The sequence below is a fragment of the Polypterus senegalus genome, chromosome 1 (genome assembly GCF_016835505.1).
Source record: "Polypterus senegalus isolate Bchr_013 chromosome 1, ASM1683550v1, whole genome shotgun sequence".
Taxonomy (NCBI): Eukaryota; Metazoa; Chordata; class Cladistia; order Polypteriformes; family Polypteridae; genus Polypterus; species Polypterus senegalus.
This window is the reverse complement of record NC_053154.1, coordinates 154,145,002-154,164,878: the sequence shown is the minus strand read 5'-3', so window position 1 is coordinate 154,164,878 and position 19,877 is coordinate 154,145,002. Positions and strand designations below refer to the sequence as shown.

Below are 19,877 nucleotides of genomic sequence, written 5' to 3'. Positions count from 1 at the left end.
TAGGCTTCTTGTTCCTGCTAGTCCTAAGTGAAAGGTCAAAGAGCATCGCAAAAGCCACTTCCATTTATTCTTTTGTATTTACAATAGGGACTTCCTTATCTATTTTTACAAAGTTAATCACACATTATCAATATGTGCTCTTTTTTGCACATCTTATTTGATTAAGTAATATGCTATTGTACAAAATATCAGAATTTAGAGGCCAGTTTTAACCTCCAACTTTGATATTTCTGGTTTTGTTCCTTGCTAGTTTCACCCACAGTGATATTGATGTGTTCCATTCTTTCACATTGAATTTCTGGGTCTGAATATTATTTTTAATACATAGTGCAACACCTCCTTTCCATCCTTGTCTGTCTTTCCTGAAGCATGTATAGCTACTCATTACATTCCCCTTCATCACTTTCATATAGCCATGACTCCGTAATTCCTACAGTATCATAGCCCCAAATTAATACTGTTGCCTCTAGTTTGTGCATTTTCTTTTTAATGCTCCTCGCATTAAAGAGTAAACATTTTAAATGAGGAAAGATACTTACTGCATTCTGTTCACATTTTCCTTAGGAAGGGTCAGCTGTTTTTTGTCATCATTAGTCCATTTTTACTCAAGCTTTCCATCAAACATTGTGCTTTGTAGTCAGTGATGGGAAAACAAGTTAATTTCACTAGTTGTCTCCCTTTCTATTACTTAAGAAAGATATTGCTTATATTCTATCCAGTTAATCACATTCATATTCAGTAAACAACGATCCTGCAAGTAAAATAATAATGATCAAGATAGTGTAGTACTCCCAGGTTCTTGATTAATGATGTTTGGTATTGGGATATTTGTTTTCTTTTCATTTATTTTGTATCATTTGCATGCTCTCATTCAGTGTTCTAGATAGAATTGGTTTCTTCGGTTGTTAATACTCTTCCTTCGCAAAATACTATCAATTGCCACAGTTTCAAGAATTTATTATCAGAGTCTTCAGCTGGGTCAAATGCCATAACAAATAACCACTGAGCAAACTCAATAAAGCTCATTTACTGCCAGAGATAAAAAATTACATTCAAATATCTCTTACTGGCTTATAAAACTAAATTCCAGCCCATGATTCCCAACTATATTACTTGCTTTTCATAAACTTGTGGCACTTGCTTTTATGCTGTATCAGGGATGCCAGGGGCAACGACCCGGCAAGGACGCCATGAGGGACCGGATGTGGGTCTGGATCACGTGAGGGCCGCCTTCCTGGTTGCTTTGGGGGCCAAGGGTTGAGGGCATGGAAGCCCCACCCTGTAGGGGCCCGTGGTCACCGCCAGGAGGCGCCCAATGCCTTGGGGACCTGTGACCTCAGCACTTCCGCCACACCAGGAAGTGCTGGGGGGAAGATTTATAAGGACACCCGGAGAGCTACCAGGAGAAGAGCCGGCACTTCCGCCATGCTGGGGCGTGGCCAAGAGGGGAATGCCGGGAATCACCTGGAGCTCATCCGGGAGACTATAAAAGGGGCCGTCTCCCTTCATTCAGGGCTGGAGTCGGGTGGAAGAAGGACGAGGCAGGAGCAGAGATTGTGGAGGCGGCCCAAAGAAAAGGCATTGAGTGGCCAGGACTGTGTGTTTGGGGTTTGTGCACTTTATTCTGTGTCTGAGTGACACCTAACTTTGTAAACAGTTGTAAATAATAAACGTGTGGTGGTGATGAATAACATGTCCGCCTGTCTGTGTCCGGGTCGGCTCCACAGCTGTACTCTTCTGAAAACATCTAAAGTAACATTTATTAAGCAACAAGCACAGTGGTTACTACTCTCCCCATGCAGTATATGTGAAGCTGCTTCAAATAGTTTTCAAGACTTAACTATGCTTTCAAATGTACAGATTATATTCCTACATAATTACCATAACCTCCAGTTACTGAAATCTCTTTTTTTAAGTCATGTGATAGTGCTGACATTGCATACCTTGCCCTTTAAAAGACTGACACAAAAGCTCACTAATGGGATGCAACACTTTAAACAAGATGACAATCCAGAAACATTGAACAAATTAAACTATTTTTTTAATATGGTAACTCAAAATTACAATTGTTTATTTAGCATCATGTCAGAAAAGGACTTATGTTTTCTTTATTATATATGGTTACACAGTAAACTCGGTTTGCAGGAAGTCTGCTCAAATAAGCAGAAACAGGATGATACCGGGATTCAGAAAAGATTCCCTAGAAAGAGTGCTTGATAATCTACATGGTAAATCAGGGTTACTTTAGTTCAAGACTAAATAATGCACTATTAGTTTTATGCTTCAGTGACTTGCATTGAAAAAAGACCAATGAATAACCTTATACACCAAAATCTGGCAACTGGCTAATTCATGTGGCTATTCTAGCAATCCATTTTACAGGGTTCTAAACAGAACTTCCAAATAAACTACTTTACAGCAAAATTTAATATTCAAATGTTACTATTCCATCTAATAGATGCTTAGCTATTTGAAAAGCGATATATCTATATTATTTAATAATGACATACAGCACTAAAAAGTCCTAATTTAAATGTAGATAGCAATTGCAAAAGAATACTAAGCAGAAAGCTGCATGTTTCTCAAATACAGCGCAATGAGCCATACCTAATTTTTTTTTTTTAAAACTAGTGCTTTTAAATGCTAAACTGAAGTTTTTAAAAATTTTGAATATCAGAAAGTACTTTTTCTAAATGTTTCAGGTTTTCACTTTTTATAGACCCAAAGACTAAAGAACAGTCAATAGTGTGTCTGCTCACATTTCAAAAATAAAAAGTAATGTAAGCAGAGTAATTACACTGAAAGTATTTTTGTATGGGGATATTTACTTATACAATACTACTGACTCGATTTCTTGAAACTTACCTTCAGAAGGCAACCTGCAAATACCGTAAATCCCAATGTATGTAGGTACTTTGCCAAATCCAATCCAAATCCACTGTCACAACCTGTGATGAATACAGATTTTCCTTCAATCTGCTCAAGGAGAAAAGAAAAACAAGTTTTCTAATCTTCTGCTCAGAAGGTGGGAAATAGGTGCTAATTAAACACACTTGAAGCTGTATTATTTTCATAGTGCACACCAGGCAACTTTTATTTATTAAATAAGTTTACTCATACTAATAATACATGCAAAGTTTGAATTTACTAATTATGGTATATAGAATTACACTGGAATTTTCATTTTCCCCATATGCAGCTCAAAACCTGTCTGTCTCTCTTTCACATACAAGTCATAATGAAATAGATTAATTAACAAATTAAAAACAATTTCCTAAATAAAAGGAATCAGATGACTTACTTTTTATTTAATATGCTGTAAAACAATTTGCATACTTTCACTAAAATAAGTATTCTATACCTACAGTATATATTTGTATGACCTATAAACTTTAAATATTATGCATCTTATAATTCATCTCTGTGGGTCCTGGCCAGCGGCCACCCGCTGTGCTCTAATCCCATTTAGATATCTTAGCCCATAGTACTCTTTTCAAAAAAAGTTTGTAGTTTTTTTTTTTTAATTCATGCTTTTTATCAAGCATTAGTGTTACAAAGACATTCTAAAAAAAAAAAAAAAATCATCTTCAGCATTTCCTTTTTTCTTATTCTTAATTTAGTATTATATGCTGTTGCCGCTCCCCCCTGTTAACAACACTTTTCGCAAAATATGCCTTAATCCTGCACTTTCTTACGCTTGTTTTATTTTCTTTATTGTACATATAGTTCGTGGATGCAGCTGACTCGAATTGTATGGATTTGGTTTATTTTTGTACAAATTTTAAGGTCTTTACTTAGACTGGGAACAACTGAATCTGTGGATCACGGGACGAGACCTACAAACATTTCTTTGTACCTGGCGATCTAAGAACCTGGGATGATCTGTCTCCTTGATTATATTTGCTATGCTGGTCTGCTCTCAATTCATTGTATTGTGCTTTATGACTAAGAACTGATCTGATGTTCACACCCATCTGGCTTGTGGCTCTGGGGTGATCACGCCTGTAATACCCAGCGTTACTTGTTTATGGCTGTATGTTGGAGCCTCCAAATTCTGCTACCTCTTCCTGCTATGCTTTCTGCTGCTTTGCTATTGCCGCTCATCTATGCTACCGCACCCGCCTGTCCCACCGGCTCCGCTGTGCTGCTTCTCCACTGCTATCAGATATATATTGCTCAGTATCATGCTAAAATACTCTTGTGACAAACCCCTTCATATTAAACAGTTTGTCCAGAGCAATTGGTTAACTGGAATATCCTAAAAGACACCGGTATTTTGCGGCGCCTGAAATATGTATATCGCGGGTCAGGTTTGCCGCCACAACCACTGTGTTGCGAATGAAAAGACCACTGGCGGCATTTGCTCAGGAATACGCCATCCTACTCATGGCCCTGGAAATAAAAGTGTCAGTGTGCCAAATTTACAGTATGTGAAAATAAACTCCGGTCATGGCTCTGTGCAAAAAGAAGCCTGATTAACTAATATTGCATTGTTTAAGTCGAGATCTCTTAATGGCAAAGCATTAGTCCCATCAGAATTCATCATTGACACCAAACTTGATATACTGTGTTTAATGGAAACTTGGCAAAAAACAAATGAATTTACGTCTCTCACGGATGCGACACCTCCTGGTTACACTTTCCTCACAAAGCCACGTAGCTCAAGACAAGATGGTTGATTTGCAGTAATTGTCAGAGTGGATTTACACATCAAAATAATCCTAATTGATTGTCCATTGTCTTTTGAGTGTCTGTGTCTTAAACTAATAACGGAATCAGGTCCTGTCTCACTCATTGTTCTTTATCGTCCTCCAAAATACAATGCATCCTTCTTATCTGATCTGACTGAACTATTAACCCACTTAAGTTTCTTTTTCCAGAGAGTCATCCTTCTTGGTGCTTTCAACATCCATATTGACATCCCCACATCTAAACTGAGAAATGAATTCTTATCCTTACTGGACTGTTTTGACTTGACACAACATGTTGATTTTCCCACCCACTCTGGTGGTCATATATTGGATCTGATCTGTACTTCTGGACTATCTGTTGCCAACATTTACAGCACTGATTTTGGACACTCGGACCATAAAGCAGTACTTTCACTGTCTCATTATCTCTCCTTCCTCTTACCTGTAAACAACACATTTCTTACAGAAACCTTAAAAATATCTGTCCCTCTGTTCTTTCTGGATCTATTTCTGTTATTTTACTGTCTTCACCTATGCCATCAACACTAGATAGTCTTGTTGACCACTATAACTCAGCCTTTCATTCAGCACACAATAAAACAGCTCCCTTAAAACATAAGGAGGTTTCCTTTAAGCATTCAGCTCCATGGTATAATTCAGAGCTATGATCTATGAAAGCAACTGGCCGATGCCTAGAGAGAATGTCACGTAATTCTGGCCTCACCGTGCACATCCAGGCCTTCTCTGACCACCAAAGAGCTTACAAAGAAGCACTAACTGCTTCCAGGAACACCCATTATGGCAGAATAATAGAAAGTGGCCATGACAACCCAAGGGTTTTGTTCTCTGTAGTTTATAAACTACTCGAACCCGCATCTGGACCAACTACCCCTTCTACTGAAGTCTGTAAGAAATTCCTCCACGTTTTCCATAACAAAATTAAAGATCTAAATCATTCAACATAAATATATCATCTGTTTATATCTTTCCTTGTTTCCCACTCCATCCAGCTCCTTCTCAAAGTTCTCACCAGTCACATCTGCTTTTGTTAATGTCCTGCTTTGTAAGATGAGGCTGACTACTTGTGTACTGGACCCCATCCCCAGCACACTACTTAAATCCTGCCTTCATGCCATAATCCCGACTATTACAACAATAATAAACTCATCCCTTGACACTGGCTCTGTGCCGCTCACTTTTAAAATCGCTTCTGTAACCCCAATGTTAAAAAAGTCTGGCCTTGATGCTGACAATCTTAACAATTTTCGGCCTATTCCCCACTTACCTTTGCTGTCAAAGGTTCTTAAGCATGTTGTAGCTTCCCAACTCACCAACTACTTAACTTCTAATAATTTGATTGAACCCTTTCAGTCTGGTTTCAGGGCGCAGCACAACTCTGAAACTGCTCTGCTACAGGTAATCAATGATTTGCTTATGACAACGGACTCTGGGCAAACCAGCATATTAATTCTGTTAGATCTCAGTGCAGCATTTGACACTGTCAGACATGACATTCTACTGTCCAGAATGGAGAACATGCTGGGTATCTCTGGCACTGCCCTCCAGTGGTTCAAGTCCTATCTGACTGATAGGCAAGAGTTTGTAAGTCTTGGCAACAGCAGATCCAGCTCAGCGCCAGTCACACAAGGAGTTCCTCAGGATTCTGTCCTCGGTCCTCTTCTCTTCTGTATTTATATGCTTCCCCTTGGCCATATTATTCGTAGCTTTAGACTAGTGCTGGGCAATATACCGGTTTATACTGAAAACCATTTTTATTTTTGTTATGATATGGATTTTTCTTATACCGCAACACCGGTTTAAATTGCCTAAACAACGTTCAGAACGTGGTGCAGCGGGAAACTGTTTAAGGGGGGGACCTTTTTCACTGCTACACCGCTACAAACACATGCAACTGAGTACATGCGTTAATGGAGGTATTGCGTGGGGGCCCTTTTTCTCTGCTACACCGCTAAACACGTACATAACGTATGTAAATGCGGTAGTGGAGGTATTGCGGGGTGAAAACGGACAGAGAACATTCCGAAACTGAAGCTGTAGCAGACGATAAAGCTAAACATGATGACACAGAAGAACTTTTGCCGAAAAAAAGGAGTCACATCCATTGCCTGGAGATACTTTGGTTTTAAAAGGTCGGATGTGGACCATTACGTTCAAATCTGTGACTACTGTTTCTATACTACTGGATAATACTGCAAGCCAAGTTGTACTTGTTTTATTTTTTTTCTTTCAATACTGTGTAATGTACCTGGGCACTGTGTAATAGTATGACAATATGTTGACTTTATTCTTGACATTTCTACTTGACTTTACTCTCATAATTTGTCATTAAAGTAGAACATCGTAAACTAATCTTCATCTTAAAATGAATATTTAATTTACTAGATTTTCTCAAACCCCGTCATAAGTTATGTAGCACATTAAATGCTTTGTGTTAAGTGTTCGCTACGTACTTCTTAAACTGACTTCCTCTTGCACTAAGAGGAGGCGCAGGCAGCAAACAGAATACATTAATTTCACGATATTCCTGCTCCCTAAACATTTAGAATGCTAAGATAAATATTTAATGTAATTTTCATGATGAAATGCATTACAGCATGTATTAATCATGTGGGGGCATGGTAGGGCTGTTCGATATAACGATATATATCAGATGACAATATGAAAACGTCTGTCGCTGCACATTACGCTATAGTTTGTTTCGTGGTGTCGCAAAATAAACTGTTTACGGCAATATTTTTTTCATTGTTTTGATGGCCACCACGTGGATGCAGACACACTAGCATGGCTGATGAAGACGAGGCAACACCAGGTAGCTCCACACAGAAGGACCTTGTTCCTAAACGAGGGGCTACCTCTGTAGTATGGAGATGGTTTGGATTTGAAGAGTCTAACACGGACCAGAAAACGTTACTGTGCAAATTATGCTGCAAACCGATCGCTACCCCAGACTCCAACACGACAAACCTCTTCTACCACCTCCGCAAAAAGCATGTGAGCGAGCATGCAGAGAGTTTACAACTGAGAGGCAGGCCACGTAGGATATTACAGTTGTAAAGGTACTATTTAAACGAGCATGTTAAAAGCTTGGAAGATTAATTGCTACCAAAACAATTTGCTTAAGGCATAATTTTCCTGCAGCGCTTGCTGTCAGCGTTAATCTTGTTAAAATTACGCTTACGCCACAACTGCATTAACACGAAATCTCCGTTAACGAGTTACGCGATCGCCCGTGCTTGGGGCTGGACGGCATCAACACGCTAGCGCCGTCCAGTCCCACGCGGGCGATCAGCTGTAACTCATTAACGGAGATTTGCCACACTACGATGTGCAAATTAACATTTTACTAGAATGTAGCCTATAAAATATTATATTTAATATTATATATTTAATATATTTTGTTGTAAGCCTTATTGCTGCTACAGTTTGAAGTACAATGTTTACATTTGGTTTTGACAGTTAATGTTAGACTTGTATTTATTTTGTTTAAAGGGTTTATTGGCCTTATATAGTTTAGTTGTTAGTGCTTTGATCCTTTTATATTTAATATATGTTGTGAGAGTTATTGCTGCTACAGTTCACATTTTGTTTATGTCAGGCATTTTATATAGCAGTATTTTATATTGGGCCTTTATTAATTTGTTTTTGAAAAGTGTTTTATATTTGATACATTAACATTTTATGTTTACATTCTAAGTCAAACATTTGCTCAAATGTTCTAAATAAAAGAACAGAAATAATTACAAGTTGAGTACTTCTCATGTTTGATTTTTTTAATTTAAATGAAAAAAAGGAGTGGTGATTATATAAACTATTCACTGAATACAAAGAAAATGTACTATATCGTGATATCGGGATATGAAATGAAATATCGGGATATAAGATTTTGGTCATATCGCACAGCCCTAGGGCATGGTGGTGTGGAGGTTTGGTACATCAGACAGAGACAACACGCATGCAATAAAGAAAGCCCGCTTAGAAGAACATCCATTGAATTCTGTGTTCGTGTCTCCGACCACCAGATCACGAATCCAACATTTACACAATATTTAAGTTAAACCAGTGCGACACCCATTCATACATCCAGTTTTTTGGAGCCTCGTCACACCTGCCATTAAGTTCTCTCCACTGAACGTACACCTGGGGACCCCTTACTGCAAGGGAGCAGCACTACCGAGCATGTTTAATACCTGCTTTAATGTATTTCATCCTGAAAATTATATCAAGTATATATATCTTAGCATTCTAAATTTTCAGAGAGCAGGAATATCATGAAGTGAATGTATTATGTGCGGTGATCGCTGCCTGCGCCTCCTCTTAGTGTAGAGGAAGTCAGTTTAAGAAGTGCATAGTGATTAACATCTGGGCCAGGGAACACAACACAAAGCATTTAATGTGCTAAATTAATTTATGACGGGGTTTGAGAAAATCTAGTAAATTAAACATTGATTTTAGGATGAAGTTTAGTTTACGACATTCTACTTTAATTATAAAATAAACTATGAGAATAAAGTGGAAATGTCGAGAATAAAATCAACATGTCAACTTTATTCTCGACATATATTTTTTTTTTCTTCTTTCGTGTCCGTATTTTTTTTTGTTCACCGTGGCCCTAATACAATTCTGTAGGGCGATACCACAAATAGCATTATAAATACAAGTTGCAGTTTTATTATTTATGTATACAGTTTAGCTTGAAGCAAGGTCCATATTAATGCAATTTGCCTAAATGATGATTCAGTTGGTAAAGCTGTCATCACCAAGTTGCACTTGTTTTAATTTATTTTATTTGGTGAATACTGTGTAATGCACCTGGGCTTGAAGTCTTGAAGTAATAGTATTATTACTGGAAGTTGCACTGTTATTTATTTTACTGTTATTATTTATTAATTTAAATATTATGCAGTTTAATGATGGTAAAGTTGTTTAAAAAGTCACTTTAATGCGTCACTGGACACAGATTGTTAACAGAAAGTGTAGTTGGTTTACAAAAAATATTTACTATTAATTCCTTTTCTAAGACATGTTCAATGCAATACAACGTTTGACAAGGACCTCTGGATATTTTACTAAGTCTAAATGCCTCCTTGGATTGTTGAAAATATGTTGTCAAAATTATAGTTTAAGTTGAAAAATTTGTTCAATAAAAAGGTTCTATATTTTGACTGCAATTGTAATGCAATGTGATTCCTTCTCTTCATTAGTACCACCCCCTTGAAAACTATCACTTTATGGGGCCATGCAAACCTGTATTAATACTTGTGTGACACGTAAGAGATGCATATAAACTATAAAACTCCCATAATTCAGAATTAAAGGAGAAAGAGAAAAGAGTAAAGACAAAAATCTCAGTTTATACTTTACACAAAACTAGTGTTAACTGGCAGCACTGTATGTCCAACAACAAACTGGCACCATGTCCAGAGTTTGTTCCCATCTTGTAACCAGCACTGTTGTGTTAAAATAAATACCATCACTTATACTGAACTTTGTACAACTGTCAGGTTTTTTTTAGTAAAAGTTGATTTAGGATTGTGAAAAGATAAATCTAACAAACTAGTAACAAGGAAACTCTGGACAGTAAACTCATACTTGACAGCATTCAAAGTTCTCTCTCACACACACATATATAGAAAAATAATCTAAGCAGCTGTCAGTTGCTTCCCTCCAATTTAAAAATATCCTGTATAGTTTGTTGTAACTGCTGAGCTGGATTAACCCTTCATTTGGCTTTCTGTTCCAATTGCTAAGGGGTTTCACCATGTTCAAAATACTGCTGTCCACGTTCTGGCATTGACGAAACCCAACAAACACCTCAGCTGGTTTAACTACACTTGCTTCTTGTTAATTTTAAAATGCAAATGATTCAGTCTCATTTCTTACACAACCCTATGTAACTAGACATGATTAACTTTAACAATAACCTTGTCACCCACCCAAGTTAGAACTATAGAACTCTTTGTCACTGTTCAGTTATTTTGTGGCTACTACTGTCTGGAATGCAATGTCAGTCTACCCATGAAATTCCATCAGTAAGCATATTCAGTAAAAACTCTGTTTTTCCTGAACTTTAAGTAAGGTACACCTACATTTGTATTCTCAGTTTAATGAATATTCAGATGTACTATGAGTTTATCTTTAATTCCATACACACTTCAAGCCCTGGATTTTTTTTTATTTTTTTTTTTTTATTAATTTTATTACAATCCATACATAGCAATCAAGTTTTTACAAAAAAAAGAATTATGTTATGAACAGATCGATCCCCAGGATTCTTGAAACAAAACAAACTAGGTGTCCATGTACTGTAAATTTTCCCTGTTTCCCTTTATAAAACACCTTCTGATGTGCCTGGTCAATACAAAATAAAATTGGACTAAAAATAAAGTTCTCTTGCAAGGCCCTCTGTCGATATATCCGAGTTTATCTTACTTTAGTATGATTAAACTTCTCAGCGATTTCACCGAGTATATCTTACAAACTACTAAACGTGACCTTTCCGCCTAAATCACATTTTATCCAACCTTTGCTCCTTTAAGTTTAACCAATTATCCAGACGAATAAATAATGTTGGGTAATACGAGTCAAACTTTTAATTTTAGCTTCTCCTAATAAAGGAACAAAGAGGAAGATAAAGAGTAGCAAGTAATTAAACTGCACCGATCACTTAATTACAAGGATTATATAGAGAGCTTAAAATTTACTGATCGAACAATTGACAGAACAGTGTCCAACACACACACAACACGTTAATACGAAAGCCTATAATAAAGTCGTACTCTTGACTGCTTTCACGAGAAGTAGTTCGTATATTTTAATACTATATAGCAGGTATTGCTCACACAACACGTTGACATTTCAAGTACACTAAACGAGCACAGTGCGTCTAAGTAGCTAATACTCCAAGAGCAGAACTGCTGCTGCCAGTACAATAGGGGAAAACCCCAAACACATAATTCGATTTAGGATGTCAAGTCCGTCCCTTTTGATTAACACGTTACAGAATTCGGCAATGGTTCTCCAATGGTTCTTTTTGTTGCTTCTCCGTCATGTATTAATATTATAAGACGGCTTCCGCTGTATTTTTTTTACATGTTCAGGCATGAAACGTACGAAACGGAAGCACTTGCACAAGAAAACATGTAAAAACGATATAAACGGCGCCTCTGCCCACACATGTGGCACACTGCGATGTAACCCCACGCAATGCCGCAACTACCCATTAAGCAAGAAGTAAAGATGCAGTGATGAATCGGCTTCTTTAAAATAAGGACTGCGTTTTGTTGTGGTTGGGTGTGCACGTGAGTGGCGGGCTCGCCTCAAGCCAGGTGCACAGTGAAATGCACAGCCCACGGTTTCGTCAGCAGGGCCTCCGCTACGCTCACATTCTTTGCCCATCACTGTCCTTGCTAGCCGGATGTAATGAGAAGTCAAGCAAAACGATACCTTTTATTGGCTAACTAAAAAGATTACAATGTACAAGCTTTCGATGCAACTCAGGCCCCTTCTTCAGGAAACATGTAAAGTAAAAAGCAGAACCAGCATTCAACGGCCACCAAGTATCTTGTGTCCCAATTAAGAAATTACAAATACCCAGTTAAATAAAAATACCATGAAAATATACAAAAAGAAATCTAGGATTGTCTGTATCCATGCACAAAAACACATGTCTTTGGGGTTGACGGCTGCCTAAATTTAAATAGTAGGTAAGTAAGCATCACCGCACAATCCCACTTAAAGACTCCTTGAAAAAGTAAACATGCTCACATGGAATAAAGAAAACGGCTTCGAAAATCCGCCGCTTTTTCTCACAATAACCGACATAATTCATCAAAAAGGGGTGCGCAACAAGAACTGAGTAAAGTTTACTCACTTTTACAGATCCCCTTGGCAGCGCTGGAACCGCCACACATAGCACAAACACCAAATAAACCAAGACAATGCCGTGTGTCACCGAAGAACCGCTGAAGCCGCAAAGCTTTGCGCAAAAAATCAAGGCTTCTGGCAGCCAGAGTCCCAAAACCAATGTCAGAAGCAAAGAAAACAGCACAAGTAATGCCATTTTCTTTGCAGAGACACGGTTAGACATTGTCACAGATCGCTTTTGCGTCACAGACTATGAAACTCCAGCCTACACTGGAGCAAATTTTGGAGTACTGAACTGGGGCGCCCTCGGGCTGAGGCAGGTTATGCGCAGCCAAAGCAGCTGATTGGCTAGCGTGTCTTAGCTAGGCAATAAGCTTCAAGGAGATGTGTACAATTGCGCAGTGTAAAAACGCCCACTGAGCGTGCATGTGAGCACGTGCTTTAACACAATATTCGATGGATGCCACAAACATCCACCGGTTCAGTTTTTATAGAGACAGTTGTATCAAAAAACAAATAGGCCAAAGTTCAGGTTTGTTTGTTGTTTGTCACAGTTTCAGTTTTTTTATTTGCATTCAGTTTGAGTAAGACTATTTAGGACATCAGTGAATATGATAAATTACCAAAAAAAGCATCTTAATCAAATAAACCACAACGGTATTATTTACTGTTTAAACACGTGAGTATCAATTTAACTTTTTTTTTTTTTAATCTGTGACCCATTAATGAAAGCTTACATTATGCTGTATAACAGTTATCATTTTGAATTCTGGTCTGTGTTTGCATAGGGTTTTTTCTACAAGTTCTCTTGTTCTCCTTCCATATCCCACACAAACAGCGTATTAGCTCTGTATTGTCTGCCCAATCCTGCAGAGACTACACTCTGTCCCTTTATAGCCCTTAAATTAAACAAGCAGGTTTCAGAGCGGATGGATGAAATTATTACATTGCATTTTTATTACTCAGAAACATCTTGACTTATTTACAGAGGGCTCTCCTGCCTTACACTTTGAGAATTAACAGGATAGGTGGCAAAGCACCTTGAGCATGGGAAAGGTGCTATATAAATAAAATGTATTATTATTATTATTTCACAGCTAATTGAAATAGCTTTTATACAGGGCCTGCATAAATAAAAAATGTTATGTTAATAATTCATTTTCACTTTTCATTCAACATGCAGATATTCCTTCAAAAATAAAGCCTTTTGATTTTGACTTTTGAAAGATTCTTTTGTTTTACAACAGACATTAGAATTTAACTTTCCTCCAGGGCTTTCCAAGTTTTGTCAAAGAACTCTAAATCAGGGGTTCCCAAGTTCAGTTCTGGCTGTGGGTTTTCATTCCAACTAGTTTCAGAAATAAATGGTTCAGCCTAACATCTAAATGATTTAATTGTTTAATTAATCGTGTGTGTATTTTACATTTGGAAATATGTGCTAGTATAATTAAATGTAAACAAAATTTAGAAGGTTATATTCTTTGCCATATCTTTAAATGTTAACTTTCTTTGGCCATTTTCTTTTTAATTCACCATTTTTCTGTGGAGTTTACTCCCTTAACTGTATCCAAATACTGACAATTAGTAATGAGCAGTACAGACACTGGTGCAAATTTCACTGAATGTTAAAGCAGAGCTGCTACTTCAATGTTACACGTGTTTATATGCTAATTAGTAATAAAACATTTAACTAAGTGGTCTTCAAGTTCAGTTTTGTGCCTACCTTAACTGCATGTATTCATGAACTCCTGCATTTATTAAACAAGTTATTTCCTAGTCTCTACTTTTTTTGTCAATCCAGAAATTAGAAAATTTGGGCTAGGGAATGTAGGTGCCATTTCTGTGTGTGACATTAATTAATGTTCTTTTTCTTACTCTTTAAGATTTTGATCTTTTTATGTTCTGGTCATTTAGGCCTTTTCTTAGCTCACAAGTGAATTTTATACTGAAGTAACTGTCTTCCTTTGGTGTTCAGGGTCAGTTGCACATATGCGATTTAGGGATCCCTAAACTATTTTTAAATTGATGTTTTTGTCTGTGTATTATGATGTGAGTCTGTGGTCAGGATAATTTAAAAACTAATCTCCTAATCCAGATGGTCATTAGTATTATAAATGCATTTCAATTTTTTTTTTGTTTACTAATACTATTTATTCATTTGTGTCCCAAATGTGGCACAATTGGGGAAGAATGTTATAAATATTTTCAAGAATGTCCAATATGATTTTTCTCTTATATTCAGTTTTATTAGAAATATCAATCTCCAATATAAATTATTATTAAGTTATGTGCTGGACACATCAGATTTTTTAAGAACAGGGAACCATTTCTTTTTAGCAAAATCCATGTTTGAAGAACTTTGAGACCTGAGGCAACACCAGACATTAACTAAATGTTTGAAATATTATTTAAATATAAATAGAACAAGAGTCTTTTTAGTATTTGTAATACAGAGTTTTAATTTTTTATGGTGTAACAAACTGTGTTATTATATCAAACCTTCTTATTTTCTGAATTATATGACTTTAACTATTCCTGACCATGATAGTGTACATTTCTGTTGTACTTATGAAGAACATTTTCAAATTAATGTGAAAATCCAGTGTTATTTTAAAAACAAAATTATGTAAAAAATGGTAAATTAGATAGGTTTACTGCAAAAAAATTAGTTTTGGTTTTTGAAATCATTTTTACTTTGTGGTGGAATATATGGAATTTGATTTCAGATACCCATGCAGCATTATTCAGTATACATTTGGTACAGCAAGCAAACTTAAATGCTGTATTCTTTGTAGTATTCAAACTCTTCCTTTTTCAATAACAGAACTTATGATATTGGCCTGCCCACCATATGTTTATGCTGAATGACATAATCTGGGATCTGGGCATTAACGCGAAGCTTGACAGGGAAACTCATAATTTTAGTGATGAAAATTAAATTCATCATTTTCAGAATTGTTTGTATCTTAGATTGGTTCCTACAAGACCACAAAAGGACAACTACATCACTATTTAAAAGACTATTACCTGCATTTGTGTAGAAGTTATACTTAAAAAATCAACTGCGAGCACTGGTATAAAATGATATAAATTAAAAAGTTTTGGGTATACTGTTATTTATCATAACAAGACTAAAGATGATGTGAACATGAGCCCAGATTTTATTACCTTTACCCTGCTGCCCTCTAAAGGTAGGCTTTGTGAAATTTCTAACACTTTGCCTGGAGAAATTACGTACTATACATCTATCTGTTTATTTCCTGATTACAACTGTTCTGTTTTAGGTATACAGGGAGCTAAATGTACCCAGGCACCATCAGATTCAAGACCAGAATCACACCTGTGAAAGATGCCAGCTCATCACAAAGTCCACTCATACATATACTCACAGTCTTTCTAGTCCAATTAGGCAAACTTTGAAAGGATATATACTGTGTAAATAATGTATGTATGTATGTATCCACACAACACTCATCTAACTAGTTACTTTGGCTGGAGAGGCTAAGCAGTTTAGTGCATACCCCTCCACTGGTGTAAATAGTTTCAGCTTACACTACTTCTGTTGACATAGTTTAGGAGTTCTTACCCTTAAACTGAACAGAAACTGCCAAAAACACTGCTTAATGAAGCAGTATGAAAGAAATAGCTAAAAACTTCCAATTTACTAAGTCTTCAGTGTCACTAGAAAATTTAAACTTTTAAAATATGCCCATGAAATTATCTGTTTTGCTGTGCTCAAGTTGGTGGCTCATCTTTGTAGGCTTTTCTCTTTCTCAGTACTCAGTGGGTTGTGTGTGAAGCCCTTTCAAAATGCCCTGCTCCCAACACTGATGAAGGCACGATTAAATTCTGTTGAGATTGGTGTACCTGAAGGATCAGTCATACCTGTTGCGTTGTTACATTTACTTTCATGAGCATTAAGGGAATGCAGTGGTTCACATATTTGCCTCATGAATACAGATTCCTGGGTTCAAATCTTTGTATTTTCTTCAAGTTTGTGTGGATCTTTTTGTCACTTCATGAAAGACATACAGTTTAGGTTAATTGGTGATTCCAAATAACCAAGGTGAGTTTGAGTGTGGATGTGTGTATGAATGAGCTCTATAATGGACATGTGGTCAGTCCAGCCTTGAGCCCAATAGACTCCTGCTGATTGTAAGTCATAATTGGATCAAGCCGGTAAAAAGATTTGAAAATATTTTTATGTTTTATATATACAAAAAAAAAAAATATATATATATACATATATATATTGTAATAGATAAATCACACTCAGGAAACGTCACAAAGAGTTGGGGAATTGCCCCATATAATGTCCATCGGATGTGATGAAAGTAGAATGAAATAGGATCAAAAAACCAAAGCATTTGGCAGAATACTGTGATGAAATGAGGAGTGACATCAATACAGAGAGGCGGAAGTGACATCATCATAGTGGGGACAGAAGTGATGTCATCCACGGGAGCTGGAAAGAGACGTCATCATGGTAGAGCTGAAAGTGCCATGATCATGGTGGGACTGAAGTGACATGATCCATGGGAGACGGAAGCGGGATTGGTGTGGAGTGGCCATTTTGAGCAACTGGAAGTACTGAAGGTAAGTGTGTGGGATTGTTATTTTTCTTCTTTGGGTCTGTTAAGAGAGAGAGGGGTATTAGTACCCAAAATCCACCCCACATCTCGTGGTAGATCACTCACCTTAGGGCTTGTTGGCTGCTTCCTAAGCACACACAAAACAAAGGAAAAAGTTTGTTGATCCACCCCGTATACCTGAAAAAAGGTTGGGTAGGTTGATGGTTGCCTCATATAGCTGGTAGACTAGAAGTGACAAGATGGAATTCAGGGAACTGGAAATTACATCAGGTGGAGGTGGGATCTTGAGGACAGGAAGAGGAGGTGATGTCGGCTGGCTTCTGAGGACGGGAAAAGGAAGTGATATAGTCTGGCTTTTGAGGACTGGAAGTGAATTTAAGAGGAGGTTTCGTTAGCTGGTCTGTAGGGAAAGAGGGGCAGCACCAACCCCCAGTCTGATGGGAACATATATGTATTGAAGCCCATAACTTGTTTCCCAAGCACATGTGTGTAGCAATATATATATACTGTATAGAATCACTGCTCCCGGCAACAGTTTTTGTTCCCGCTCCAGTGTTTAACTCCCTCTCTCTCTTGCTCTCTCTGTATGTCACTTAAGTGAAGGGTCTGCTATTTGCATCCACCCAGGTTGACATACACTCTAAATGGTAATGGGGGCTAGGTGAATGATTTTTGAGCTCAGAGAATGTAAATAAAATAAGTGTGCTTCCTGTTTCTGGCTTTACCTCCTCTTTAAATTCCTATATAAGGTGTTACTGTCCCAGTTATGACTAGGTTATAATTGGTAACAATGTTTGAGTGCTAAAAGATGGTGTAATTACCTCATCACTTCACACTAAAGAAACTGTTGTAGCTTCCCAAACGAAAGGAATTTTCCTTTAGTTCAGCAGCCTGAATCACTTGTTATTCTCTCCATTAAAAGGCAAGGGAATATCGTGTCTAGGAAGGTACAGACTGGCTTTTGTATCACTGATCAGACAGCTGTTTGCAAAAGACAACACATGTAAGTTTGGGATGATAACGGGGTTATCCCGTCACAATAGTGGTGCAGTGATGTCAAAACTCAGTGCTCAGAAAGGGACATTTTAGCTGCCCAGATTTCAGATCTGTTCTTTTGCTAATACACTTTAAAGCGTCAAATTTTCTATACATATAGTAGGTTATGTTTATCCATCCATCCATTATCCAACCTGCTATATCCTAACACAGGGTCACGGGGTTCTGCTGGAGCCAATTCCAGACAACATAGGGCTCAAGGCAGGAACAAACCCTGGGCAGGGCACCAGCCCACCACAGGGCACACACACAGACACACACACACATACCAAGCACACACTAGGGACAATTTAGCACCGCCAATGCACCCAACCTGCATGTCTTTGGACTGTGGGAAGAAACCCGGGTAGAATATGCAAACTGCATGCAAGGAGGACCAAGGAAGCAAACTCAGGGTTATGTTTATATACTGTAAATTTGCTATAGCACACTAAAAGTAATTAGACTTTCTTTATATTATCCACATTACAATACAGACATTTATCAAGCATTAATCCAACAGTTTACCCAGAAGAACATTGGCAACCTGAACATAATATTTCAAAAAACATTTGGATTTTAAAGATTACATTTAAGGGAGCTATTAAAAATTCCTGATAATTCAATATGACTTTTTCTTTATAAAAGGCCAATAATATCTAATGTGGAATTAAATAGATGGATCATATCTTGTTGAAAAATGTATACTGCCCTCCCAGCTAATAGCAATTCATTTTTTTCAATTAACTTTAAGCTTTTGAAATGCATTTGCAATTTTCAAATGTGTAAACATGTCATTTCATTCAGACCGAGTGATTGCACTTTTTGTGTCTGTCAATCCTGTAACCTACCATCTTTAGGTATATCCACAGATGTTCTATGAGGTTTAGGGCTGCAACTAATGATTATTTTGGTAGTCGACTGATCATTCAATTTTTTCCCTGATTAGTTATGATTATTTCATGCCTGCGACCTGTGGTTGCACATCCTGTTCTGGGCTCCAGTGCATGTGTTACCTCATCTGCTCCTGTCTGTCCACCTGTGAATGTCACCCTGATGTCTCTGCATTAACACGTTTAAAATTAATAATAATCAAATTAAAATAACCAGTGAAACATATGAATTTGAAAATAATCAGATGTTTTATATTAGTGTGACCATCACAATAAAAAAGAAACACATTATTAAACAATACAAACTAAAGTGCACATAGTCTTTAAATAAAAAAAGTGTATTTAACTTAACCAAAAATGGACATAGTGCAATAGTTTAAAAAAAGCTTAAATACAAATAAAATAAAACAATAATTTACAGTTTATTAAAGATTCAGTGTATATATTCTTGATTGCAGTGCAGGAAGGTGAGCATTTCGACATGGCTCTGGCTGCCTGTCTTCTTTGAGACAATGTTTCCAGTTGCTGAGAAGAGACGCTCAGAGGGAGTAGAGGTAGCAGGAATACACAAGAATGGTTTTGTAGACAGAGAAAGGTGTTTTAATCATCACACTCTGAAGGAAAAGTGTTGTAATTTATCACATCATGTACTATATTATGCTAAAATAAAAAATAATGGACTAAAATATGTAACACGTTAATTACTGATAAACTCCAAAACACAAGTTACCTAACGTTAGTTCATATGAACTCAAACATTATACGAAAAAAGAAGAAAAAAA

The 19,877-nt window shown here is 37.0% G+C and overlaps 1 protein-coding gene across 1 annotated transcript in view; it reads right to left on the bottom strand.

The window, feature by feature from the left end:
* bdh1 (3-hydroxybutyrate dehydrogenase, type 1) overlaps positions 1-12,880 on the bottom strand; it is a 30,617-nt gene extending 17,737 nt beyond the window's left edge. Inside the window, exons 1-2 of the mRNA XM_039760729.1 lie at positions 12,583-12,880; positions 2,866-2,976 (exon numbers count right to left, since the gene is read on the bottom strand). Coding sequence (XP_039616663.1) covers positions 2,866-2,976; positions 12,583-12,798 — 327 coding nt within the window. The 5' untranslated portion in view covers positions 12,799-12,880. The remainder of the gene's footprint in view (positions 1-2,865; positions 2,977-12,582) is intronic.
* Between the last annotated feature and the right edge of the window lie 6,997 nt (positions 12,881-19,877).